Source organism: Cryptomeria japonica, chromosome 11 (genome assembly GCF_030272615.1).
Source record: "Cryptomeria japonica chromosome 11, Sugi_1.0, whole genome shotgun sequence".
NCBI lineage: Eukaryota > Viridiplantae > Streptophyta > Pinopsida > Cupressales > Cupressaceae > Cryptomeria > Cryptomeria japonica.
Genome location: NC_081415.1, coordinates 521,742,795 through 521,767,864, shown reverse-complemented (window position 1 = coordinate 521,767,864; position 25,070 = coordinate 521,742,795). Strand labels below are relative to the sequence as shown.

The window sequence follows — 25,070 nt, the reverse complement described above, 5'->3', positions numbered from 1 at the left end:
ATCATCATTCTCTCTAATAGTTGAAGTGCTCATGGTGGAGTGAGTAGTATTGGACTTTTGTTTCTTACATCTTGATTCTTGACTAGGAACTTCCTTGTCTTTTGCTTCTGAACTTTCAGCCATGTTTTTCCTCTTTCTAGAAACCTGGACCCCTCCTTCACTGTTTACCTCTTCATTGCTTTTCATCATTTCATCTTCCTCGGAGGAGGATTCCTCATCTTCCATCCCTCCATATGTTAAAGGAGTGCCTTGCTTCCTTAATTTGGTGATTTGTTGATCTACCCATTCTCGAGTAATATATCACTTCTCTCATCAATGTGTTCAAGTCCGTCAATTTTGGTTGTGAGCAATCTGGTGCTGGAATGGGTTTATCTTTCTATTCCTCATACCAAGGATGTTTGTGATTTCCATTATCCTTCACCTCAGCAGGGATTGGAAAGGGATTGCACTTCCTCATGACGTCCACGGACATTCTTGACCACATCTTCCTTCTAACCCCAACCTCATCAATGAGGTTTACCCAATAATATACCTAAGTCAATTCTATGTTTGTACTTCTTTCCTTCTGTTGTGAGGATTTTATGAAAAGGATCAAAATGGGTTTTAGACTTATATATCCCAAGTTGATGTATTGGCTGTTTCTGCCACCAAAGTTGTAGGGCATATTTGTTCCATTTTCCCAAGTGTGATAGGGAAATTTACACCAGGTCTATGTTTCTCCTTTTGGATGAAGTCAAACTCAGTCAATTGCCTTGCTACCTCAAGCAATACCAATTTATCTGTTGGATACCTTGGAAGCTTAAAAGGATGATATGTGCATCCTTGAATCCCTATGTATGTGAAAGTTGGAAACTGGATGAACCACGACCCATATTTCTCTATCAATGCCATCACGTCCTTGGATAATCTTTTGTGCAATCCACCTTGTAGCAAGCGAGTGAGATAAATGGAGAACATATCATTGACACTTCTATATTGACCTCTCTCATGCAACTACAATTGGGGATAGAAATTGTGCACTTTGACCTCTCCTAAGTCCCATTTCCCCTTTGCATATTATCCCATTGTACTTTATATTCCTAGCCAACATGTATACCATGTAGGAACTCATATAAAATGTCCTTGTCCTTTCCAAGTTCCTTAGCTGAATATCCAAGTTGTCACTTATCATCTCGTCCAATTTATCATTACTATCCAGCTGAAATCTCATCTATGAAGTAAAACATCCATGTTTCAAACAATGCGCCTTGAGGAGCCCCCATGATCCTATTCAATAGGAATATCATATCACCATATTCCTCCTTGAAATCTATGCTTATGAGTTTCTTCGGTAGCTTGGAATGATGTCTCCTTGGCTCAATGACCCACTCATTGTTGATGAGAGTCATAGATGAATCAAGCTTCTTCTCAAACATTGCTTGAGATTCTTCCTTAGTCCGAGTCAACATCCCTTGATGATAAGGAATCCCAAATGATTCTCTTATTGAATCTTCATTGAGGAATGTAAGTACCATCCCTTTAGGTGTCTTTATCATCCTTGATTGAGGGTCATAATGCCTTGCACACTCGACCATTAGTTCACTGCATTGCACTGTTGGTGGGAATCCTGCTTCTTGATATACTCCGTTCTTCATCATGCTGATTGCCAAAGGAGAAGGTATTTGATCCTGGGTTCGATACATCCTTTGCTTGACCTTGGCTATATTCAATTGTTCAAAGTTGGTGTCTCCAACTTTCTTCCACTTAGATGACATTTGTTATTCTGGAAAAAAAAACTTTGAGCACCTTCTTCATTTGAGTCTTTCTAGCACCTACTTTGGATTTCAACCCCGACGACATGAAGCTTGAATTCCATAACTTTGAAGTGCAATAAAAATGTTAAAGATGATTAATCAATTCTAAAATTCCCTAAGTTCTGATTTCTACTTGTGAATTCAAAATTCGATCCTAAGATCAAAATTCAACATTTTAAATGTCATTTCAATGAAAGAAACATACTTAAAATATCTGAAAATGAAAATTCTCACAAAGTCTCCATTAGAAAGCTGAATGTTTTTCCCACAATTTTAATTCCTCTCCCTTGGTATAGGACAATATGGGCTTTGATCTTTGATCAGCCCTCTTAAATATCTTCTTGCAATGATTTATCTTATATAATTCGCCTTTTCAATGCTCAATTCCTTATGCTGATGGTGGTCTATCTTCTTCCCTTTGTATGCAAATTTGTTTACTTCTTGATGCAGTTTTCCGTGTCCTCCTTAATGGGAAATTGTTAATCGAACTTATTTCTATTCTCCCTTGCTGCAATTTTGAAACAATTCTTTCTTAGAGCGAATTTTGTGTCTTTCCTCAATGCGAACTTGTTAAACTCTGCTTGAATGCGAATTTAGAAGGGCAGGTTTGAATTTGATTCTAATTGAGCGATTCCCCTTCATCATATATATATGCTTTGTTCTCAATGATCGCACCTCTTGGTTTACATATACTTCCAGCTGACTTGCTTGGAAGTGTTTCATGTTTGCTTTCAAATTTGTTTATCACTTAACAATTAAGCTGACATCCCTTCCTTCATGTGATTTTCAAATAAACATAAGTTAAAGCGCTTGGTTTTGAATTGTCATTGTGGTGGAAATTCGATATGGTTAGGGACTGATTTAGTCCCTATAGGGACTGCTTTAGAACCTATGGAATTCGCTTACCTTAGTTCACTCCACCAAATGAAATGGTGGAGAATCAATATGCATAGGGACTGATTTTAAACCTTATAGAAAATTTGCATTACCCATAGCATGATTTGTCTTTGAATAGAAATCCAATCTAGATAGGGACACAAAATTAGTCCCTATTTTTTGCTCAATGGTAGCTAGGTATTCTGTCAAGTGGAGATTCAACTTCCATAGGGACAAATTAGTCCCTACCTTTTGTCATTATGAATTTGTTGCAATACCCTTAAGAAATTTGTTTTTCATGCTGTAAGTGGAAAATCGAACCTTATAGGGACCTTTTAATCCATATTTTTGTCCTTAAGGAATTTCATTTAGACCTTGTTCACATCATGGTGGAGAATCGATCTCTCTAAGGACAAATTAGTCTGTATGAATTTGCTCATAGCAAAGTTCAATTATAGAAGAACTTTTTGATCCATGACTTTGTTTCATCTCCTTTCATCTTCTACCTAGAGTGGAAATTTGAATTCCATATGGATAAAATTGATATTTGATTCAATTGCTCATGAAATTCTTTTGTTCAAATTTGCATTGCTTGTCCAAATTACTTCATTCATTCAATCCCCCAAGTAAAAAATCGATCTCCATAGGGACTTGTTGGATTTTTCTCATCATTTTCTTTAAATTAAACGCTTAGGAGTGGAAAAACAACCTCCATAGGAACAAATTCATCTATCACCCCCAAAATTCACATGATCTTGTAACCATTTTATCGCTATTGCTCAAATCCAAAGGAGGAGTAGGAATTTGATTTTCATGAATAGCTTTTGAATTTTGACATTGGAAACCATATAAACCCTAAGACCTATTTTCACTTGCAACTTGGAGCCTTGGGGATTTGATCATACCTTATAGATAAAGTTCACTTTGGAGTTCAAAAACGATACTAAGCCACCCTAACCATAGGAACTGACACAACTGGAAAGCAAAAAGAGAGGGTAGCCATCTGCAATGGGGTGATGTGAAAAGGTCACAACAGGTAGAGGATTCAGGACACCCTATCGAAGTCACCTTATCCTAGCTCTGCTATGGTTGAGCTTCCCCAAACATACTTAAGATATCTTATGATTAAGTTGATATTTCTGCTATATGCTTAATGATTCCTAATTAAGAGGAACTGTTTTATGAATTATTGTTGTAAATAGTTTCTAACCTGTTTTGCAGGGCATCAATCAGGTGAAAGGTATCCCTAACCAGCTCTTGTTCATATGGAAATTGAGATTTAGGGCTAAATTAGGGCATTCCCAAATAGGGGACATTACAGTGCCTTCAGGAAACCCTCCCTTGGTTTAGTAGAGCTAGAAGTGAAGGAGGCTTTACCCACCTCAATAATTGGTCCAAAGCTGTCCTACTTGATCATAAGGTTGAAAGTTCTACCCTCTGTTTGACACCCCTAGCACTCAAGAAGAGGCTTAGTTTTAGGGATTTGGGACTAACAATTTTGATCACCAATAAAAATTATGGCTCATTTTGTGGTTCAGCAATTTTGTCTTACATTGGCTACACTATGTAGTAGTATTGACATTTTGACATTTGTAGAGATTTTTAGGGTTCAAATTAAGTTTTAACTTTTATGAGTTAGCTAAGATGTCAGATTTTGAAGGAAACCTTTGTGTCCCCTACTTCAATTCACCTATTTTGCTATAGAGGGCAAACCAAAAGGGATGAACAACATCTATTGGGGCAAACACGACTTTGGTAAATGTGCAAACACTTTCAAAAAGGGGTAGATGACCAACAATGGATAATAGATTGACATTTTTTCAAAAAAAATTCCTAAACCAAAGATGATCATGGAGTTTGCAATTACTTTTTGTCATCTTGGTTACTGTCAATAAACATGGAAGTGTTTCCCCGATTGGAGCAATCAGTTCTCCCATCACAATCATCGTATTCCTAAAAGCCAGCATGTACATTTTATCCTTGCTTCAATTCATCACTGTTTATGTTTTAATCTAAGTTACTTGAAACCAAAAAAACACTGGGATTCTGTATTTTTCGTAATGCTCAAAACATCATAAAGATCATTTCCATACATGTTTAAATTGGGTAATTTAAAGTAATTGCTGTAGACAGAGCCCAGTACTTTTGATCCTTTCAAAAAGCACGTTTGTTCACATACCAAGTAAATGGAAGTGTGTTATCTATAGGAAAGGAAACTGACAAGAGAGTATAAACAGAAATAACATGCACGCTCTCATTGCTTTTCTTTAAGATACAATCAGGCCATTAATTCCAACTTTTAAATTTCATAAATATTGTCCTGACGAGTTGGACCAGCATTTGGAAGATGCCTTGAGGAGTAGTGATCTGCAAAAGATTCTTGATTAAATACATATTGTTCGTTCTTAAGACTAATGCAAGAGGAAAGGGGTCAGCAGTTGTTAATCTTCCTCTTTTATACAGGGAAATGGAATGTGTTGGTGACAAATCTTAAATAAGATTTGTTAATGGCACTGCAAAACAATTCTAAGAAACTGTATGGACTGAAACCACCATGATGGATAATCTTATTGCATCTATGCTTATTTTCCCCACTGTTCAGAACAGAGCACTTGGATTGTGCTCAATAAAATTAATTGAAAATAATTCCTATACAGTATCTAATGCACCTTATCCAATCCAATTGAGGGAGACAGTATGTGTTGTGGTAAGGATAGAGAAGCTCATTTATTTATTTGGTTGATATATGAGTTCCCCATCTTCTCCAAAGCCATGTCTTTTACATAAAGTACAAGTGACCCAGACTGCCAATGAAAATAATATCTATTCAAAGTCCAGTTGTACTGGGCCTGATTGATTCATTATTCTGATTTAATTTATTTAAGACAAACCTGTTGAGGAAGTTCACAAAGGTGTTGTGCAGTACCTAATTCATTTACTTGTTGATACGGCCTTTGCACTTTCCAAAAGAAGTGTGGACAATAGAAACAATTTTATAAGGTACAAATCAGTGTTTATAAAAATCTTTGATGAAAGTATGAGCAGCAGAGAACTTGGCCCGAAGTGCTGCAACCAAATCTTGAGCATCTGTTTGGACGCAATGGTAGAGTGTTGTAGAGAATTATAAATTACACAAGAAATTAGCAGAAGTACTTCAACTACCCAACAAACATTGTCAAATGTGAGCCACACTGCTAGGACCAGAAAAAGCAAATGTGCAATCTAATCATGCTGTTTGATGTCTTTATACTGTTAATTTTACCAGTTTTACGCTCATGAAGATAAAATAATTGTTGATGAATCTAAAAATATAGATTAATATAGTTTTACAGGGATTTATATTAGACCAGACAAAAGGCAAAATTAGTACAATGGCCCTTTTATTTTCGGTTTCTGAAGATGCTTTATATGCAAAGTACAGGAGGTCACATACAGTATACTCACTACACACAGAAGCAGTGTGTACATACTACAAACACATTCTACTCACCTTTGAAGTTATTTAGTTATCGCGTATCTACAGTCCTAAAATTTAACCCTGGAGCAATTGTATAAAATCTTGCTACCACAATTTTTTATTATAAAGGATCCACAAAGAACACTTAGATATTATCTGTATATATAAGGCATAGAAGAGTAAAAAAATTTATTAAAGCTTACCTTAAATTGGTCACCACTTTGTATATTCAATTGGGTGTAAATGAAGAAGACGGTAGCAATGGAAGATCAACTTCTTCACGGAAATCATGGCATCTAGTCTCCGAAAATCGAGTGCCGAGTGTATTTGGCCAATAGGTTAAGAAAATGGAGCCTTGAACAATCCATTTCAATGTCTGCCCCTCCAAACTCTTGCTGAGCCTCCATATTATGGGATTTGAATAAACATCCTTGGCAAAGGCCGCCTCTCCTTCCTCGGTGAAAGCTCTACGAGCCTTGAAATACCTGCTAATGGGCCATGTTTTTGGGACCAACACTGAAAATTTTGGAGGCTCGCAGCTAAATACCGTTTTTCTGGTGGTGCTATCATACAGAGTCCAATCCATTTGTGCATCGCTGAAGTTGACGACTGACTCCTCAAAGGCCCAATTTTGTTTCATCCTCACCGTGGATGTAGCTAGAGTGAAACCTGCATTCTTGGGTGGTCTGAATGTGGCCTCGTACGGATTCGGCGATGATCGAGACAAAGAAACCGAATGGACAGCCCATTCATTCTCAGCGCCAACTCTCAAGCGGATTTTAGCAGGGAAGTGTCGTTCATTTGGAAAATCACCTATGATAGTCATAGACTCGAGGTACATTGGTTCCAATGGAAGCACATCGCACGTGATATCATTTAAGTGCAGCCCAACTTCAATCAAATCTGAAAGAACATTTACAATGTAGCTGAACTGAAAGCTGCAGCGTAGCATGTAGTAACTCAAAGCTCGATGGAGACGTCTTTCAGCGGTCGCAAATTTGCTCATGATCTGCATAGAAAGCAGTGGAGAATATGACGTAACCAACCACGATCTCCTGGTGTGTAAGTTGCCTGAAATTTTCAACATGGATGGATACGGCTTAGGGCAAGCTAATGATTCTGCGGTGAATCGGGAAGCCCAATGAAGCATGAAATGATCTATCCCAGCAGGTCCAAGGAGTAAACGAACTTTTTGGTGTGCTTCCGCCAAGATTTTGGAGCAGGAAGAAAACACATCAGATTCTTTGTCAAACCGAGTAGGAAAGAAAAGAAGAACATGTCACAGCAATTAGGGAGTTAAATAACTGCTTGTATTCTGGGGGTTCAATTATGTGTCCCTCTATGTCTAATAAAGATTGTAAGAAAGAAAAACGTAGGAAACCTGCTTGTTCTTCATCGGAGGAAAGAGGCGAGAATAAACCCCAAAACAAAAATGAAGACAGAGGAAGAAAATTGTGTTCCATTGTTTTTTTATCATTCTGAATATCATATATCCCTAAATCACATGTCAAAGCGTGTAGCAGAGAGCCGCTCATCAAGAACTCGATACACAGAGCCATTCGTCCTTTGGGGTAAACAACGGAGAACTGCAGTGTGTATTTATTGTCAGCGAAAACAACATCTTTAACATATTTACCTGTGGAGCCGTTGCCCAAAATCCTGCGTCCCTCGGCCCTAACCCTTTTGAATACATCCAATATCCAGTCGTGAAGATCTGGAAATTCCATCGTAAATTCTATAACCGGACTAGGGAAGAGGGCTCAGGCTATAAAGCACCCAAAATTGTATACCCCATCATGCATGCTCATGCGCATATCCTCCATAACGGAAGTTTAGGGGGATTTACTTACTCTAGTTTAATACCGTTTTACTTGGTCTTTTCGTTTTTAACTCCATAAAATCCGGTTTTCTGGCTGTTTCTTATTTTTGATTTATGATTTTTGGGGGTTTTTTTAATTTTTATCGTATTGTAGGGCTTGAAGAAGCAACTCGAATGCACAGTGCATGAAAAGAAACTCAAATGCAGAATGCACAGTGCCTGAAAAAAAACTCGAATGCACAGTGCATGAAAAGAAACTCGAATGCAGAATGCACAGTGCCTGAAAAAAAACTTGAATGCACTTACACACAGTTTTAAATTGTGATTATTTTTTATTTTTTAAAATTTTTTAACTGTATGATCGCAGGGTTTGAAGAAACAATCTACAGTTCCATTTTTTTACACGCTGTGCATGAAATATATTTCAACTTTAGTTTATAAAAGACAGACTCTCAAAAAAATTCATAACCATACATCTTTTATAAATTGTCTGCATAGTACAAAGGCAACTATTTGTCTCCAGGGGATTTACAAGTTTCTATTCATTTTGTGTCAATCAGAAGTGCTTCATTTTACAGGTTGGAGACAAGCTAATGTTAAAAGTTGTGCATTTCTCTGAGCATTAAATTTTTTGAGTATTTTATAAAAGAATTTGTTTTATGTCTTTGTTTTATGTCTTTTCATATTTTTTGTTTTTGTCTTGTCATTGTTGTTTTATCCGTTCTAAAAGAAAAAAATGCAATCAATGTTTGGATTTCATCTCTTTGTAGGTATTTTGGATAAAAAATGTCTTCATTGAATCTCTCCGTAGAAGACCAGATCTCTTCTCTTGTGTTGATGTTCTTTTTGACGCTGTTGCATTGCATGAAGACCTTTCTAGCATTGCATGAAGACCTTTCTAATGTTTTCCAACTTATGTTTGTCTAAAGAAGTATTTAAACTTTCCAACCTCTTGTTGCCAAATCAAAACGATCTTTACACACAGCCTCTCAACAATTTTAAGGGTGTTTCAAATCAATATAGAGAGGGTAAAATGGAATAATTCAACATTCCATCATAATCAATTGAAAGGAAATAACTGAAACAAAATAGGATTAAAGGAAAGGAAGAATTAATTTATTGTTGCTGACATCGAGGACACATAGACTCGTCGAATAAAACAATTGGGAAAGGAAAAAGCTCTAAGTCGATTGTAATTTAGATAAAGGGCTCACAGATTTCTTGATAAATCCACTTGTAGAGGAGTAAACCCTGCTAGATTATTGTTGGTTAGACCCTTAGTAATTCTTCAAACTAAACATTAAAATTAGGATGTGACTGAAGTGTTATTGTTTTAAAAAAAATCCATGTAAAATATGGTAGCAGAAACCAAAACTAGATAAATAATTAAAAGGGCCTTGGTGAACAAAGGACAATGTAAATACTTTTAAAAAATATTAAAAAATCACTGCTATAATAGTCAATAGAGTTTGAAATTTTAGATGTTATGTTTTTCTCACACAACCAAGTCGAAATTTCATACGCCACTCCACAGGACGATTGTCTAATTAGGAGAATCTAAGTATAATACACAGTTTTTCAATTTTTCTTAATAATATCTACAATCATTTCAACCCCATAAAAAAATTAAGATTTTAAAGTGTGTAGATTTTCATATTTATTGTGATCTTTGAATTATATATTTAAATAATACTATATTATAAACATTGAGTCCAATGTATCTATTATGTATGTTTTTGAGCATTTTATTTAATATATGAAATACAAGCACCATTAGATTGTATTAACAAAATATTGAATTTTATTAGATATCCTTGTTCATGCATTTTTTTTACAAGATATGGAACTACTAATGAACTTAATTTTTTTCAGAATGGTCAGAAAAAATAAATGGGAATCACTCCTCGAACTACATGTGCAAGACATTCCCAACCAAGGAAATCACTTCTCAAGTGAAGACCTTGAATGGACACCTATTGGAGACAATAATACTAAGATAGACTTATGTGTTGCAATCCCTCTTGAAAGACTCCCTCATTTTATCAAAGGAGAAGGTTTGTTGGATGGTGCAGAAACACAATTTATATGCAAAATGCATAGAGAGGACAAATCAACAAACCCTACTAACCACACTACCAAGATATACTCAAGGTTTGTCTAGATTTGATATACCTATTAACTATGTTATTTTTTATATTTTACTTTTGTTGTACCACTTTATATATATATATATATATATATATATATATATATATATATATATATATATATATATATATATATATATATATATATATATATATATATATATATATATATATATATTGTGTGTGTGTGTATAAACAAATATTGGTGTGCTTTTGGCCCCGAAGACAATAGAGGTAAACCCACAAATGAGCAAAGGATACAAAATTTTACCCAAAAAAGGGGTTGTCGAGCCCACTTTCATGTTAAGGTCATGTATGGTAGACCACAAGTTGCAATAATTAGATATAATGAGTGGAGCCATTCGTCATGGGAGGAATGACCCTTCTTGTGACCCAAGAAGCAATTTTGCACCAAGGTTGTCAAATGAATGCAAATCATATATTGAATCTTTATTACTAATGGGGGTGGGGATTGACACAATATGTGAACAACAATACTTGGATCAAAGTTTGATCAAGTTGATGAATAAGAGAGATACATCTTTATTGAGGAAAGATGTGTTGAATGCTTGGAAAAGAGTATGCTCTATTCGATCCCAAAAGAACGAAGATGATGCAAAAAGTGTCAGCTTGTGGCATGCACAAGAGAAAGATAATTTTTTCTACTACAAAAGACCAGACAACATAGAAAATGTTCCTTTTATCCTAGGTATTCAAACATCATGGATGCAAGAAATGATGGCAAAACATTCTCACAACTCAATTATTGCAATGGATTCAACATTCTCAACAAATAAATATGGTGTAAGTAATGTTAACTATATTTGTATATTTTAATTGTATCATTTATTTGATTTAATTAAATATCTTAATTTATCAATGGTATACTTATGTGTAGTATCAGTTATATACCTTGTTGATTTTTTATGAACAAGAGGCTGGTGTACCTATTGCATGGGCCATATCCTCAAGAAGTAAAGTTGATGATCTAAATGAGTGGCTAGCAGAAGTTTACAAACAAGGGAAAAAGTGTAAAGAAGATTGGCATGTCAATGCATTTATGAAAGATGATGTCAGTGCTAAGATTGAATGTCAATGCATTCATGACAGATGATGCCAATGTTGAGATTGAATGGTAATTTCAATTTAACATTTTTTTTTTTTACAATGTAATTTATCAATTTCTATAATTCAACTTGTAGATTATCTTTTGGTTGTCAAGTACTTCTATGTATCTGGCATGTGTGTAGAGCATGGCTAAAAAATGTGTACAGGTAAGTTAATATTTTAAAAAATTATGTAGAAAATTACACATTTTAACCCTAAAATTGATATTATTTTTTATAATCTAGGTATGTCAATAGTAAGGATGTTGGAGAAATTTTTTTTGATAGATTGGGTGATATAATGCATGCAATGAGTGATAATGAAGATAACATTGCTCAATTGATTAAAGAATTCATTGAGGAATTCAAAGAAGAGAAGAAATTCATTGATTACTTTCAAAAAACTTGGTGCCATGATGAGGGTCATATTGGTAAGTTTGTAAAATTATTTATTTTTCTTTCTATATAATTGTATTATTTTTGTCATTTTTTGTATTTACTAAGACATCATTAAATTTGTTTGTATAGCAATGTGGGCAAAAAGCTTTCGAAATTTCTCTCATGCAAATCAGGAAACCAATGCTTCCATAGAGTCTTACCACTGCCACATCAAGAGTCATTGTCTAAATGATCGTGCTAAGAAATGCACAAGGAGAATGGATTGGCTTATCCATACACTTCTTCATAGGGTAGAGCCATTTTATAAAAACAAAAGATATTTGCAGCTATCTGGATTTTTAACTAACTTCAAAAAAGAAAGATATTATATGACTCCAAGAAAGAGGTCAAAAACAATACCAGATACAGATTGTCATCCATATGATCATGTGATTGTCAGTGGGCACAAAGGGGGAATACATGCAAACATGTGTTGAAGATTTCAGATCTCCTAAAGAGAAAGAAAATGAATGAGCATGAACAAGTTGTTGGTAAGTCTCATTTAACATTGAAGTATTTTATGTATATTTTTTTAATAATTACTATAGTTTTTCTTAAAACTAACTAAAATATTCTTAATGAATTACAAATATTGCTCCATTTGTTAATGATGATGATAATGTCACGGGGAATTGTAGTCGTGAGAATAATAACATTGGGAATGTTGATGTCGTCTTTATAATAAAATATTGATTGATTTTCATGGTTCTTAAAATTAATTAATTCTTATTCTAATTATAGATTGTTTCATTCCTTTTGCAAATCAAGATATGACTATTGTTGCCACTGGTGAAGACCAAAAAACAGGTAATTTTTGTTGCCACTGGTGAAGACCTAAAAACAAGTAATTTCAATATCACCATTTATAGAAATTATTTTTTTTTACTTTTTTTGATATTATAATTTTTATGTCTATTATAGATGCTGGGAAATCATCTCCAATGATAAGTTCCAAAATTCAGTTAATTATGTACATTCACTACTCCAAGATTTACCAAGCAAAGATGATGAAAAAATTATTTTGAATATGCCTATGAAAAGATTATCAACATGGTTTAGTCGAAGCAAAATGCACAAACCTCATTCTATTCATCAAAGAAGAAACCAATTCGTCAAGGCTTAAATGAAAGAGTTGAGGGGCATGAAAAATTCCAGTTTCCCTGTAAAAATGGTAGAAAAAAAAGGATAAAAAGGTCTTCAATCGTTCAGGCATAGCAATAGTCAATGAAACTGTTAATATCAAGCAACAACATTGTGAGTACATACTTTCAAAATTATTTTAGTACTTTTACATAGCAATAATTCTTTCTTTTATTTTAAATGTTATTAATATGTCATTATAGCTTTGGATGAAGAAAAAAATGCTAGACGCCAGTTGCCCTTCTCTATTGATCTAAAAAAAAAACAGATGAAGTACAGAATATAGATGGTAATTTTTGTAACTATTAAAAGTGTTCCTTAATTAAATGGAATATTTATTAGTTCCTATTTTTAACCACTTATATATATATATATATATATATATTTGATCAAATAAATAATAGGTGCAATTTGTGAAACTCAACCATCAACACTTAGTGTTATCCCCACTCAGATATTTCAACAAACTATTCCAGGTAATTAAGAACACTAAAGTTATTTAGATTAACTATACATATTTTACTCTTACACTTGACTCTTTATCTATGTCAATTTGCGACACAAATTGGAGATGGTAAAAAAAATATGAAGTGATTTTTTTTAAAAATGAATTTTTGAATTTTGAATTGATTTAATAATTCAATTTTGTAATTTACAGGTTCTGACAAGATTCTAATGGAGGACCATGATCAATACAATTTCTTGCACTTACATATTTTGGTAGTTTGTTAAGTATCTAATGTTAGATTTAATGTTTGGGGATAAAAGGTATTGTTTTAATGTGTGAGTTCAATTACCTTCCCCTTTCACAATGGGATCATGGAGGGAGTTACTTGCACATATACTTTTGAGTTACATATTATTTGTAAAAATTTGGTTCACTTGTCAATTACACGTTTATATCTATGATACTTTTGAGTTACATATTATGCATAAAAAATTGGTTCAATTGATCAATTATACATAACATAATTTATACATACTATAAATGATGTGATATTTGATAAGTATGCAATCAAATTTATGTTATTAACATCCATATTTAGTCCACTAGAAATCTATATAATATTAAGCAATATTATATTTAATTTTATTAGCTTTATAGAAAAATGGGTAATCTCTATTTTGATAAATTTTATTTTTTCACATATCTTTATATTTAATATTTAAAATTATATCATTTACTTATATTCTAATAAAATATAAATGAATTAAATTATATTTTATTTATATTAATTTTTTAAGTTTATATTTTAAAATCTTAAATTTTTATTTTTTTAACTATATTCATAAGTATTATATATTCTTTAAAATTATGTGTAAAATATATATTTTTTAAATAGACTAATTTTTACACTTAAATTTATTGTATTGTATAGTATATTTTTTAAGTGTTTTTATTAATTTTATATTTTATATTGTAAATCTAAAATTAACATAGAAATTTATGATTTTAATTTTGTAATAAAATTTGCATTTTATATTTTATTCACTTTTAATTTTATATTTTTACTTAATATAATAATTAACTATAAAAAATAATATTATCTCTTATTTTTTATATTTACTTACATTTAAAAAAAAAAAAATCTTTGATTTTAAATTTTTTTATTAAATTTTTTAGGTGATACTTCATATTTCTTTTAAAATAAAAGTTACCAAAACAATTGTATTATACTTTACAATTAATTAATTAAGAGAATGCTTTTTCATAAAAAGAATAAATTTCGCCGCAAATTTTACATTTTATACATGCGTTTATCCACCAAAAGCGGCTATACATGAGGACAAAAAAAATAATTAACCTGCAGTTATCCCCCATAAGAAGCTATTTACGAGGGCAAAAATAAATTATTAACCTGCAGTTATTCATCGCATATGATGGCCATCTCAACTTAACTGAGATCAGCCCAGTTATCTCAGCGTAACTAGTGCAGAAAAAAATATTCATCTCAGTTTAACCAAAATAATCTAAGGTAACTCGTCTTAACTGACAGTAATTACTGCAAAAAAATTGCCAAGGAAATGAAAAATCGAACCGCATGTTTTCTGTTTTTTCTTGTTTCTCCCACCATTGTAAAATCAATGCTGCGCATCTCTCAAAATACAGATGAGTGTGCTGTGTGGAAACAACCTTCTGGTTCTGTGTTGATTTTTTTAAATTTCAGAATACATTATTACTGAACAACAGCAAACATTAATCATTCAAAAATTCTGGTTTCATTCATAAATTTTGGTTCCAAGGTATAAATTTCAATATAAATTGTGATTCACATTTTGAAATAAATTTTTATGAAATTATAATTTATTTTCTAATTATCTATCCTATCAGGATTATAGTTCTTAATTTTCGTATGAATCTTCCAAAGTAAACATTTATCCTATTAAGAGGAAAGAAAACCAAACTAGTTTGTCAAAGACCTATCTACTATAATGAGAAGAAACATGAGGGAAGAAAACTCAAAATGTATATCTAGTACTTTTTAAAATGTTGTCATGTCGGTACCAAAAGGAGTGACAACAAAATTAGTATTCATAAACTATCAAAAAGATGAATCAAGAAACCATATGATATTTTTGCCTGGCCACCCTTATGTTGGCATGTTGGCAAGGTGCTTTGATGTATGTTGATAAGATGAATCAAGTAACCATATAATATTTATGTATGACCACATTAGAATTATAGTATTCACTATAGGTAGGATAATTAGACAAATAATAATTTGAGGTTCCTATATATACATAAAATAGAGTTATATCATTGAGTAAACAAAAAAATAAATATATTTGTTCATAATTTTTTTGGTAAGATAGAGGATTATTGACCATCTTGATTTTATTTAGGATGGGCAAAAAGAGTAAATGGGAATCACTTATTGAACTACATGTGCAAGATGTTTCCAACCAAAGAAATTAATTCTCAAGTGAGGACCTTGAATGGACACCTATTGGACATGATAATGGTGTGATGGACTTATGTGTTGTAATCCATCTTGACAGACTCCCTCAATTTGTCAAAGGAGAAGGTTTATTAGATAGTACAAAGACGGAATTTATATGCAAGAGAACAACTCAACAAACCCTACCAACCATGCTACCAAGATATATTCAAGGTTTGTCATGATTTACTATTTAACTAATAAGCATGTCATTTTTTGTATATTTTAATTTTTTTCATTGATTTAAATTTATATTTTGTATCTATATAAATAGGTATTGGTGTGCATATGGCCCTGAGGATAACATAAATAAACCTGAAAACATGGAAAGGAAAATAAGGTTTACCCAAAAAAGAGGTTGTCAAAGTCACTTTCATGTTAGAGTCATGTATGGTAGACCACAAGTTGCAATAATTAGGTATAATGAGTTTACCCATTGTGATGCTAATGGTGAGTTTTGCCATGGAAAGGATGACTCTTCTGGTGATCCAAGGAGTCGTTTTGCACCAAGGTTGTCAAATGAATGCAAATCTTATATTGAATCTTTATTACTAATGGGTGTGGGAATCAACACAATATGTGAACATTAATTAGATCATCGATTGACTCAGTTGATGAATAAGAGGGATGCATGCTTATTAAGAAAAGATGTGTTGAATGCATGGAAAAGAGTGCACTCAATTAGATCCCAAAAGAATGAAGATGGTGCAAAAAGTGTTAGTTTATGGCATGTAGAAGAGAAAGATAACTTCTTCTACCACAAAACACCAAACACTGCAAAAAACGTTCCATTTATCATTGGAATCCAGACACCATGGATGCAAGAAATGATGATCAAGCATTCACATAACTCAATAATTGCAATGGATTCAACATTCTCAACAAATAAATATGGTGTAAGTGAAACAATGTCAACTTTGAATTTAATATTTTTAATTTGTTCTTTTCTTTTTTAAAAAAATATTAATTTATCAATGCTTTATTAATATGTAGTATCAATTATACACCTTGCTTGTTTTTGATGAGCAAGAGGTTGGTGTACCTATTGCATGGGCCATATCCTCAAGAAATAAAGTTGAGGATATATATGAATGGCTAACAGAAGTTTATAAATTAGGAAGACAATTTAAAGAAGATTGGCATGTCAATGCATTCATGACAGATGATGCAACCACTGAAATTGAAGCCATCGGGTTCTTATAGGATTTAGTTTTTTATATTTAAACTAATATCAACTCAATATAATTGATTAGTTTACAAGAATTTGTTACGACATGACTTATCGTGATTTATAATAAAACTTGTAGGTTGTCCTTCAATTGTCGAGTACTTTTATGCATTTGGCATGTACGCAAAGCATGGATGAAAAATGTGTACATGTAAGTTGGTCTTTAATTACAACATGTATCTAGAATTATATGTTTGAATAGACAAGTTGAATTTTTTTTTATAATCTAGGTATGCTAGCAATAAGGATGTTGGTACATGAATGTTTGATAGATTGGGTGAGATAATGTACATAGTGAGTGATGATGAAAACTTGGTGCAATGATGGAAATTTATTGAATACTTTCAAAAAACTTGGTGCAATGATGGAAGTCGTGTTGGTAAGTTTGTCTAATTCTTCAATTTTGGTTTCTATGTTTTTATGTTATTTTAGTTATTTTTTTCTTACTAAGAGAACATTATGTTTGTAAAGCAATGTGGGCAAATTTTTTTAGAAACTTCTCTTACACAAATCAGGAAACTAATGCTTCAGTAGAATCATACCACTTTCACATCAAAAGTCATTATCTAAGTGATCGTGCTAAAAAGTGTACAAGGAGGATGGATTGGCTTATACATACACTTCTTCATAGGGTTGAGCTATTTTACAAAAACAAAAGATATCTACAGTTATCTGGATTTTTAACAAACTTTAAAAAAGAGAGGTATTACATAACTACTTTAGAGAGGTCAAAAATAATACCAGATACATATTGTTGTGTATATGATCTTCCTAACACATATAAGGTAAGAAGTCAATCTATTCCAATGAAATGGTACCTTGAGAGAAAATTTGGACCACATTTATATGTGTGTGATTGTCCATGGGCAAAAAGAGGAAACACATGCAAGCATGTGCTGAAGATTTTAGATTTCCTAAAGAGGAACAAAACAATTCAGCAAGATCAAATTACTGGTAAGTGTCCTTTAACATTTATCTATTGTATCTATAGTTTTTAATTTTTTTTTATCTTAAAACAAACTAAATAAATCTTATTTAATTACAAATGGTGTTACTCCTTTGGTTGTTGATATTGATGAAAATGTCGAAGAGAGTTTTGCTATTGACAATAACACCACTGGTAATTTTGATATAACTTTATAATAAAATATTTATTTAATTTTATTGTTCTTAAAATTAACTAATTCTAATTTCAATTTAGGTGGTTGTATTCCAAAAGAAGATCAAGATGTGATTAGGGATGACCAAAGAATTGGTAAATTTCAATATCACCTTTTTATTAATGAAATATTAATTTTTTTTGAATATTTTTTTGACTTAATTAATATTCTTTCTGTTATAGATGGCTCAAAATCATCAAATTCTTCCAATGACAACTTTCAAAATTTTGTTGATTATTTAAAATTCACAATTCCAAAATTTACCAAATGGAGAAAGTGAAAAACATATTTTTAGTCAATGTATTGAATGATTTAGAAAAGATTTCCAAGCATCTCTTGCATCTGCTTCCAAATTTACACCAATCCCTGGCTCAGAGGACATGCCTATGCAATGAAAGCCACCATGGTTTAGTCCAAGCAAATTCCGTAAATGTCAATTTATTCATCAAAGGCGAAATGTCATTCATCAAGATTTGAATAAAAGAGTCTCCGCTCAAGAATTTCAACAAACCATTCCAAGTAAGTAAGAATGTAAATATTATTTATGTTAAGTATACTTGTATTATTTCACTTAAGATGCAGTAGCCATCTTGATTTATTAAAAGCATACATCCCTTAAACTTTAGATAATCAATATAATGCTATTTATAACTAATTTCCATACTTTGAAAATAAATAGTAGATACAGTATGTGGAAGTCAACCATCAATGCTCAGTGTTATCCCCACTCAAGAATTTCAACAAACCATTCCAGGTACTTAAGAATGTTAATATTATTAATATTAAGTATGTTGTGTGCTATTACACTAAATGCATGTCAATGTTGATTTATTAAATGCACTTCTATCTAGGTTCAGATAATCAATAGAATACTACTTCTAACATTTTTTTGTATACTTAATCAAATAAATAGAAGATATAATTTGTGGAGATCAACCATCAATGCTCAATGTTATCCCTATTTTAGAATTTCAACAAACCATTACAGGTAATTAAAAGTGAAATCATATTATCTATAGTAAGTATATTGTGCACTATTTTAGTTAATGCATTGTCTATGTTATTTATGAAATTATGTACATATTGTTGTAGCTTTGGATGATCAATAAAAATCCAGTTCTAACTATTTTTCCAAACTTAATCAAATAAATAGCAGATAAATGTATTATATGTGTTGATTTATTATATACAGATGTCATTCCAACTATAGATGATCATCAACATGTCGAACAACATAGGGTACCATATCCTATTGATCTTAACCAAATACCAAGAATAATGGATGTAAGACAAGATGGAGATGGTAATAAAATTATAAAATGATTTTCTAACAACTTTGAATGTTTATTTTTTAAATTAATTTATTGACTAGATTGTGTAATTTATAGGATTTGATGATATTATAATGGAGGATCATGATCAACACTACTATGGATAATGGATACAAGTTAATATAGTTTTAGCTTTTTGATAGCCTAAATTAAATAATTAATGCTAGATTGATTTTTGGGAAGGAGGGTAAGTTCAATTACTTTCCCCTTCAACAATTGGAGCACACAGAGAATACCTTAAAGATTCATGATAGAGACATCACATCATTTGTATATTGTACTTTTGACTATATAGTATATGTGAAAAATTGGCTCATTGGCCTAACTAAACATAATGAGATCATAATTGAGGTCCATATTAGTAGTTGAAATGTTGTATTATTAATTGTTAATTTATTCAATGTTTGTATTGTTCAATGTGCTACTAAGATTACTTCATGAATAGAATTGACATATTTTTTAATCTCAACTTATATTCATAATTATGGTGTATTTTTGTAAAAAACAATTATAGTTTTTATTTGTTTATTAAATTAATTTAAATTAACTTAAATTAAATTAAATTAAATTTATAATAACTAAATTTATGTTGAACTTATATACATTTTTAAACTATTTGTTGCTTTTTAAAATTATCTATTGTAAACATATTTTTAGATAAAAATTTTAAACGTTAATTTTATATTAAAAACCTTAATTTTATATTTTAGATTTAATAATTTAATATTGAATGTTTTCTAAATTATATTTAAAATTGTATATCAAAATTCATATTTTTTATTTTGTATTTTTTAAATTCTAAGTTTCATGTTCTATATTTTTTTTTTGTATTTCATATTTTTACATTTCATTTTACTATTAATAGTTTATATTTAACTTTATATATTAAATTAACTTAAATATTTTATATTTAATATTAAATTATGTATTTTATAATTTATATTTCATATTTTAAATGAATTAGAACAAATATTATAAAATAAAATAAAAATAAAAATGTTAATTTATTTTGAAATAAAGTAAATATATTAGCTTTTCATTTAAAATAAAAAGTATATGTAATAATATTTTAATATGATTAGAAATTAATTAAAACAATATTAACTTATTGTTTAAAATAAAAAAATATAATCATATTTTAATATAAAACAAAAATTATTAAAAAATGCAAAATAAAATGGGAAAAAAATTTAAACAGACTTGTGAATCTTCAAGATTTTTCTCAGATTCTGAAACTATTAACCGAAGCGAAATCTGGTAATCTATACTGAATAGATCTAAGCGAGACTGTAATCCGGTAATCTATAGTGAATAGATCTGAGTGAGACAAGAACGTAATCATTTCCTCCGAGGCTAATCGACATAAAACCCTCTACAACAAATCTATAACTCCAATGATCTGCACCACCATGTTTTTATATTGAACAAAATATTGCAAGTGTTGTGGCATTATGATAATATTAGCTTGCAAAGAAAACTAATTATGATTCATTCTCCCTAGTAGATGAAAAAGATGTAAAATGAGTCATTAGAGTGTCATAAAAATTATTCATACGAATTGCACTCTGATGCTCTGCAAAAAAGATTTGAAAATCTGTTTGATGGCAACACACACAAGAGCACAAGAAACAAACGTTAGTGTTAGCAACAAAAGATTATCCTAAACAGGCATATCAAGAGAGATATTAAGCATGAAATAGAAAGCATATAAACATAGAATAAAATAGCTAATCAAGATGCTCATAGTTGCTCCTCCCTTGTTCCTCTCCTCTCCAAGTCCCAAATGAGTGTAGCTCTCAGCTTTTAGCACTAGCCATGGATGCCATATGGAGATTCAAGATGGTTGAATATGATAAGCAAATGCTATGCAAGTGTAGATAGTGATGCTATGAGAAAGCTCTATGCTAATGCCAGTATAACAACAATACTCTAATGCTTCCTTCTTTGCTTGAGGAGAAGGGTTCTATTTATAGAAGAAATGAGGAAATGAAGGGTTGAGATTGAGTAATCTTAACAAGGGTTAGGATTGAAAGATATTCAATCCATGTGAGACTTTCAACCCAATCCCATGTTGACAAGTGTCACAATGAGGAGGCTTGAGAGGAGTGATAAGGAGCATTAAATGCTTGAGGGGACATGATGGTTACCCTAGTCAAAGAAATAAATGCTTTGAAGAGACACATGGGTTACATGAGGGTTAAGTTAGGGGTCAAAGCCCTTAACCATGGGTGCAAGTGGAATTAACCATTAATGGTCATGTAAGAGCCATAAGTGGTTTGGAAGACTTTAGAGGTTAATTTGTTGAACACACAAAGCATTAATTGCTTTTCAAAGACTTTGGAGTCTTTGAGAAGTGACTCCAATTTGCTTAGGAATGTGACAATATTTAGGGGATGGATTAGGTTAATTAGGAAAGGTTTAGAAGAATCTAGAAGGGGTTTAAGCATGCAAGTGGATTTTGTAGGAAAATGCAAGTGGGAGGAATTTTGGTATTTTCAATTAAAATAAAATCATTTATTTCAATTAAATGGTGTAATTTGCATTTGGATAAATATTCAAATAAATATTAATTTATTTAAATGAGAAAAAGGAAGAGAAACCATTAAAGGCTTGAAAACTTTAAGGAAAACCATTAAAGTCTTAAGAAGACTTTAAGGGAAGCCATTAAGTTTGAAGACTTTAAAGCCATCAAGTTTGAAGACTTTAAGGGAAACCATTAAAGGCTTAAGAAGACTATAGAAGGAAGCCATCAAGTTTGAAGACTTTAAAGCCATCAAGTTTGAAGACTTTAAAGGAAACCATTAAAGGTTTCAAGTGGGTGAGGATAAATAGGATTTTAAATAAATAATTTATTTAAAATAATTGTGCAACTTGCTTTTGTAGGAAAATGCAAGTGGGTAGAGGATAAAGGTGATTTAAATAAATGTTAATTTATTTAAATGTGATTGTGCAACTTGCTTTTTTAGGAAAATGCAAGTGGGTAGAGGATAAAGGTGATTTAAATAAATGTTAATTTATTTAAATGTGAGAGGTGGGATTTTGGGGGATTTAAATAAATATTAATTTATTTAAATGTGAGAGAATATTTAATTAAATAAATATAATTTATTTATTTAATTAATGGTCTGAATTTGGTTAAGTGAATTAAATCAAATAAATTGAATAATTTATTTATTTAATAGAAGAAGAGGGTTAAGATGAATTAATTATTAATTGATGGTTAAATAATCAAATAAATACTAAGTATTCATTTAATTAAGTGGACAGATTTATGTGACTACACACTCCAATGTTGTTTAGGATCCCAACATCCACATAATCGAAAATAGCACCCCTGAGCAAGGCGTCACCGTGATTCTGCCCCCCAGCTTCATGCCTGCAAGTCACGCGCTACAGGGATTAAAAATATAAAATCTTTAAATAGTTTAGAAATTCAGAAGTTTGGGAACAACCCACTGGTTTTTGTGCTGATTTGTGTAGAAAATTTAGAAATTCAGCAGTCTTTTGAGAGATTGCAAACGATGGGGGGGAAAAGCAATAGAAACTAAACCAAAAATGAATTGCATGCAGTCATTTGCATTTATCGAATGTTTGTCCTTTCTCCCTGACTTCATCGATCTGTGCCATTGCTTGATATCGATCTGCAATGCCGAAAGTGGCAAGGCAGTCATCATCAGCTGCAAGGATTGATATTCCAGGGCATCCACCTAGCTTATCTCCCAATTGGCTCCAGCTTTATTTCCCCTCGATCAACCTTTTCAATTATTCCTTCTGATTCAGCAATCTGAACTATAGTTGTTTGAAAAGGCTTCAATCTCCTCTCTTCCCGCTTTTCCCTTGTACATCTCCAGTTCGAATTTGCATTTCTTGGCAAATTTTTCTGGAGTAGTTACGGTGAGATAATTGGGCTTATCTCAGTTAAGTTGAGATAATAAATGAATTGCCGACAAGAAAAGTGGATGGGTAAAATTATGGTGAAGGAATGTTGTATGTATGGCATGCATGTGATGGGTGCGATGTGAGGGAATTTAGGGGCTGGGTAGACAGTGTCATTGTTGTGAGGGTTGTTGATACCTTTTGTTCTAAAAATTGAACAAATAAAACCTATTGTTTGAAACATAAAATATCAATTTTTGTTAGGAAATGTACCAAAAGTCGTTAGGAAATGTACTAATATTGTTAAAAGTAACCAATCAGGTGATGCCATGTCAACGACACAATTATTGGGCTTCTTTTGCACACCTATTGGTCTCAATTTTTTTTTTGGGCTATTTTGGACACCTTAGCAAAAAGCATGTTGATGTGGCACCATACTTGATGATGTGGTGCTGAAAGCTTAATTATAAGCAGGGGACTTGCCAAGTAAGCTACTGTAAAAAATTGGGAGTGATTTGAAATTCCACATAAGATTTTGAGAAGCACAAAGTTAGGGTAAGGTTCATTCTTAAATTTTTTATTCTCACACTTTTACTCTATTTTATATTCTCATAAATTCAAATATATTATTAAAATATTTTGCAGTTAATTTGATGTTTGTGAATGAAATTAAATGAGATAACTAAAATTAAATTAAATTTTGGTCATTTAAATTCTATTATCATAACTAGCATATCTATATTTTATAAATAAATTTCATGTAGAAGACACTCAAGATATCATTTTAAAAAAATAAATAACATTAACCTTAATCTTAAACTAAATTACACATTAAGCCAGATTGAACCCTATCCTTGACACTCAATCAAATTGAACTTTAACCTTAAACCTTGAATTGAGCTTTATACTAATCCTATTTTAATGATTTTTTAATTAAATGAGAACCCCAATTAGTGTCTTATCAAGTGATCTCAATTCTAATTAATATGTCCTCATTACATGTTTTTAAACTAATATAATCCAATCTTGGATCATAATTTTGAAACCAAATTAAACTTAACCCTAACACCAAACAAATTTGAAGCCTAATACTAAACAAAAATTGAAGCCTAACTCTACTTCCAAACCTAAATTGCACTCATACACTTATACAACCTTAACACAAATTAAACACTAATCTTAAATCTAATTGAACATTAAATTGAATTATAACACTAAATCTTAAAGCCATCATCATTAAGTTTATTTACTCTAAGGTTTAGAGTATTTGACTTTCCAAAATCTACTATCATCATGTTGGATGAGTTTTTAGAGTTGTCTAGATTCAATTAAGTAATATTAAATAAAAAATACAACCATGTTATAAATGAAGTGATAGAATATTTAGTATTGTATTTGATATGATTGAATCAAGTTAATAATCACAATCATAATACAATTAAAATAGTGATAAGGAAAAAGATTAAGTCCAAATAAATAAAATTTGTACCTTGCCTTACTTCTATACAGGAAAAGGCAGAAAATGGCACGAATAGCCAAAGATTCACAGACGCAGAAGAAGCAGAAGACTGCAAAGCATGGCAATGAGGATGGATCGAGCAAAGGAGGCGTTGGACTCTGGGCACAAGAGGCGGAGGAGGCAATCCCGATGGAGACAATCCAAAATCAGGCTGCAAAAGAGAAATGGAGAACTACAAACCCAAAATGATCGCAATTGGCACCCCCAGCAAACAATGGATTTCAAGTGGATCAGTATATGT

At 31.5% G+C, this 25,070-nt stretch overlaps 1 protein-coding gene across 3 annotated transcripts in view; it reads right to left on the bottom strand.

Moving 5' to 3' along the window:
- Nucleotides 1–8,331, bottom strand: part of LOC131070513 (uncharacterized) — a 28,154-nt gene extending 19,823 nt beyond the window's left edge. For 2 of the 3 annotated variants that reach the window (XM_058006079.2, XM_058006078.2), the window contains exon 1: nt 6,330–8,331. In XM_058006079.2, coding sequence (XP_057862062.1) covers nt 6,356–7,276 — 921 coding nt within the window. In that variant the 5' untranslated portion in view covers nt 7,277–8,331 and the 3' untranslated portion in view covers nt 6,330–6,355. Of the gene's footprint in view, nt 1–4,894; nt 5,757–6,329 lie in introns of those variants that run through there. The other variant, XM_058006080.2, reaches the window with a different exon arrangement.
- Nucleotides 8,332–25,070: the final 16,739 nt, after the last annotated feature.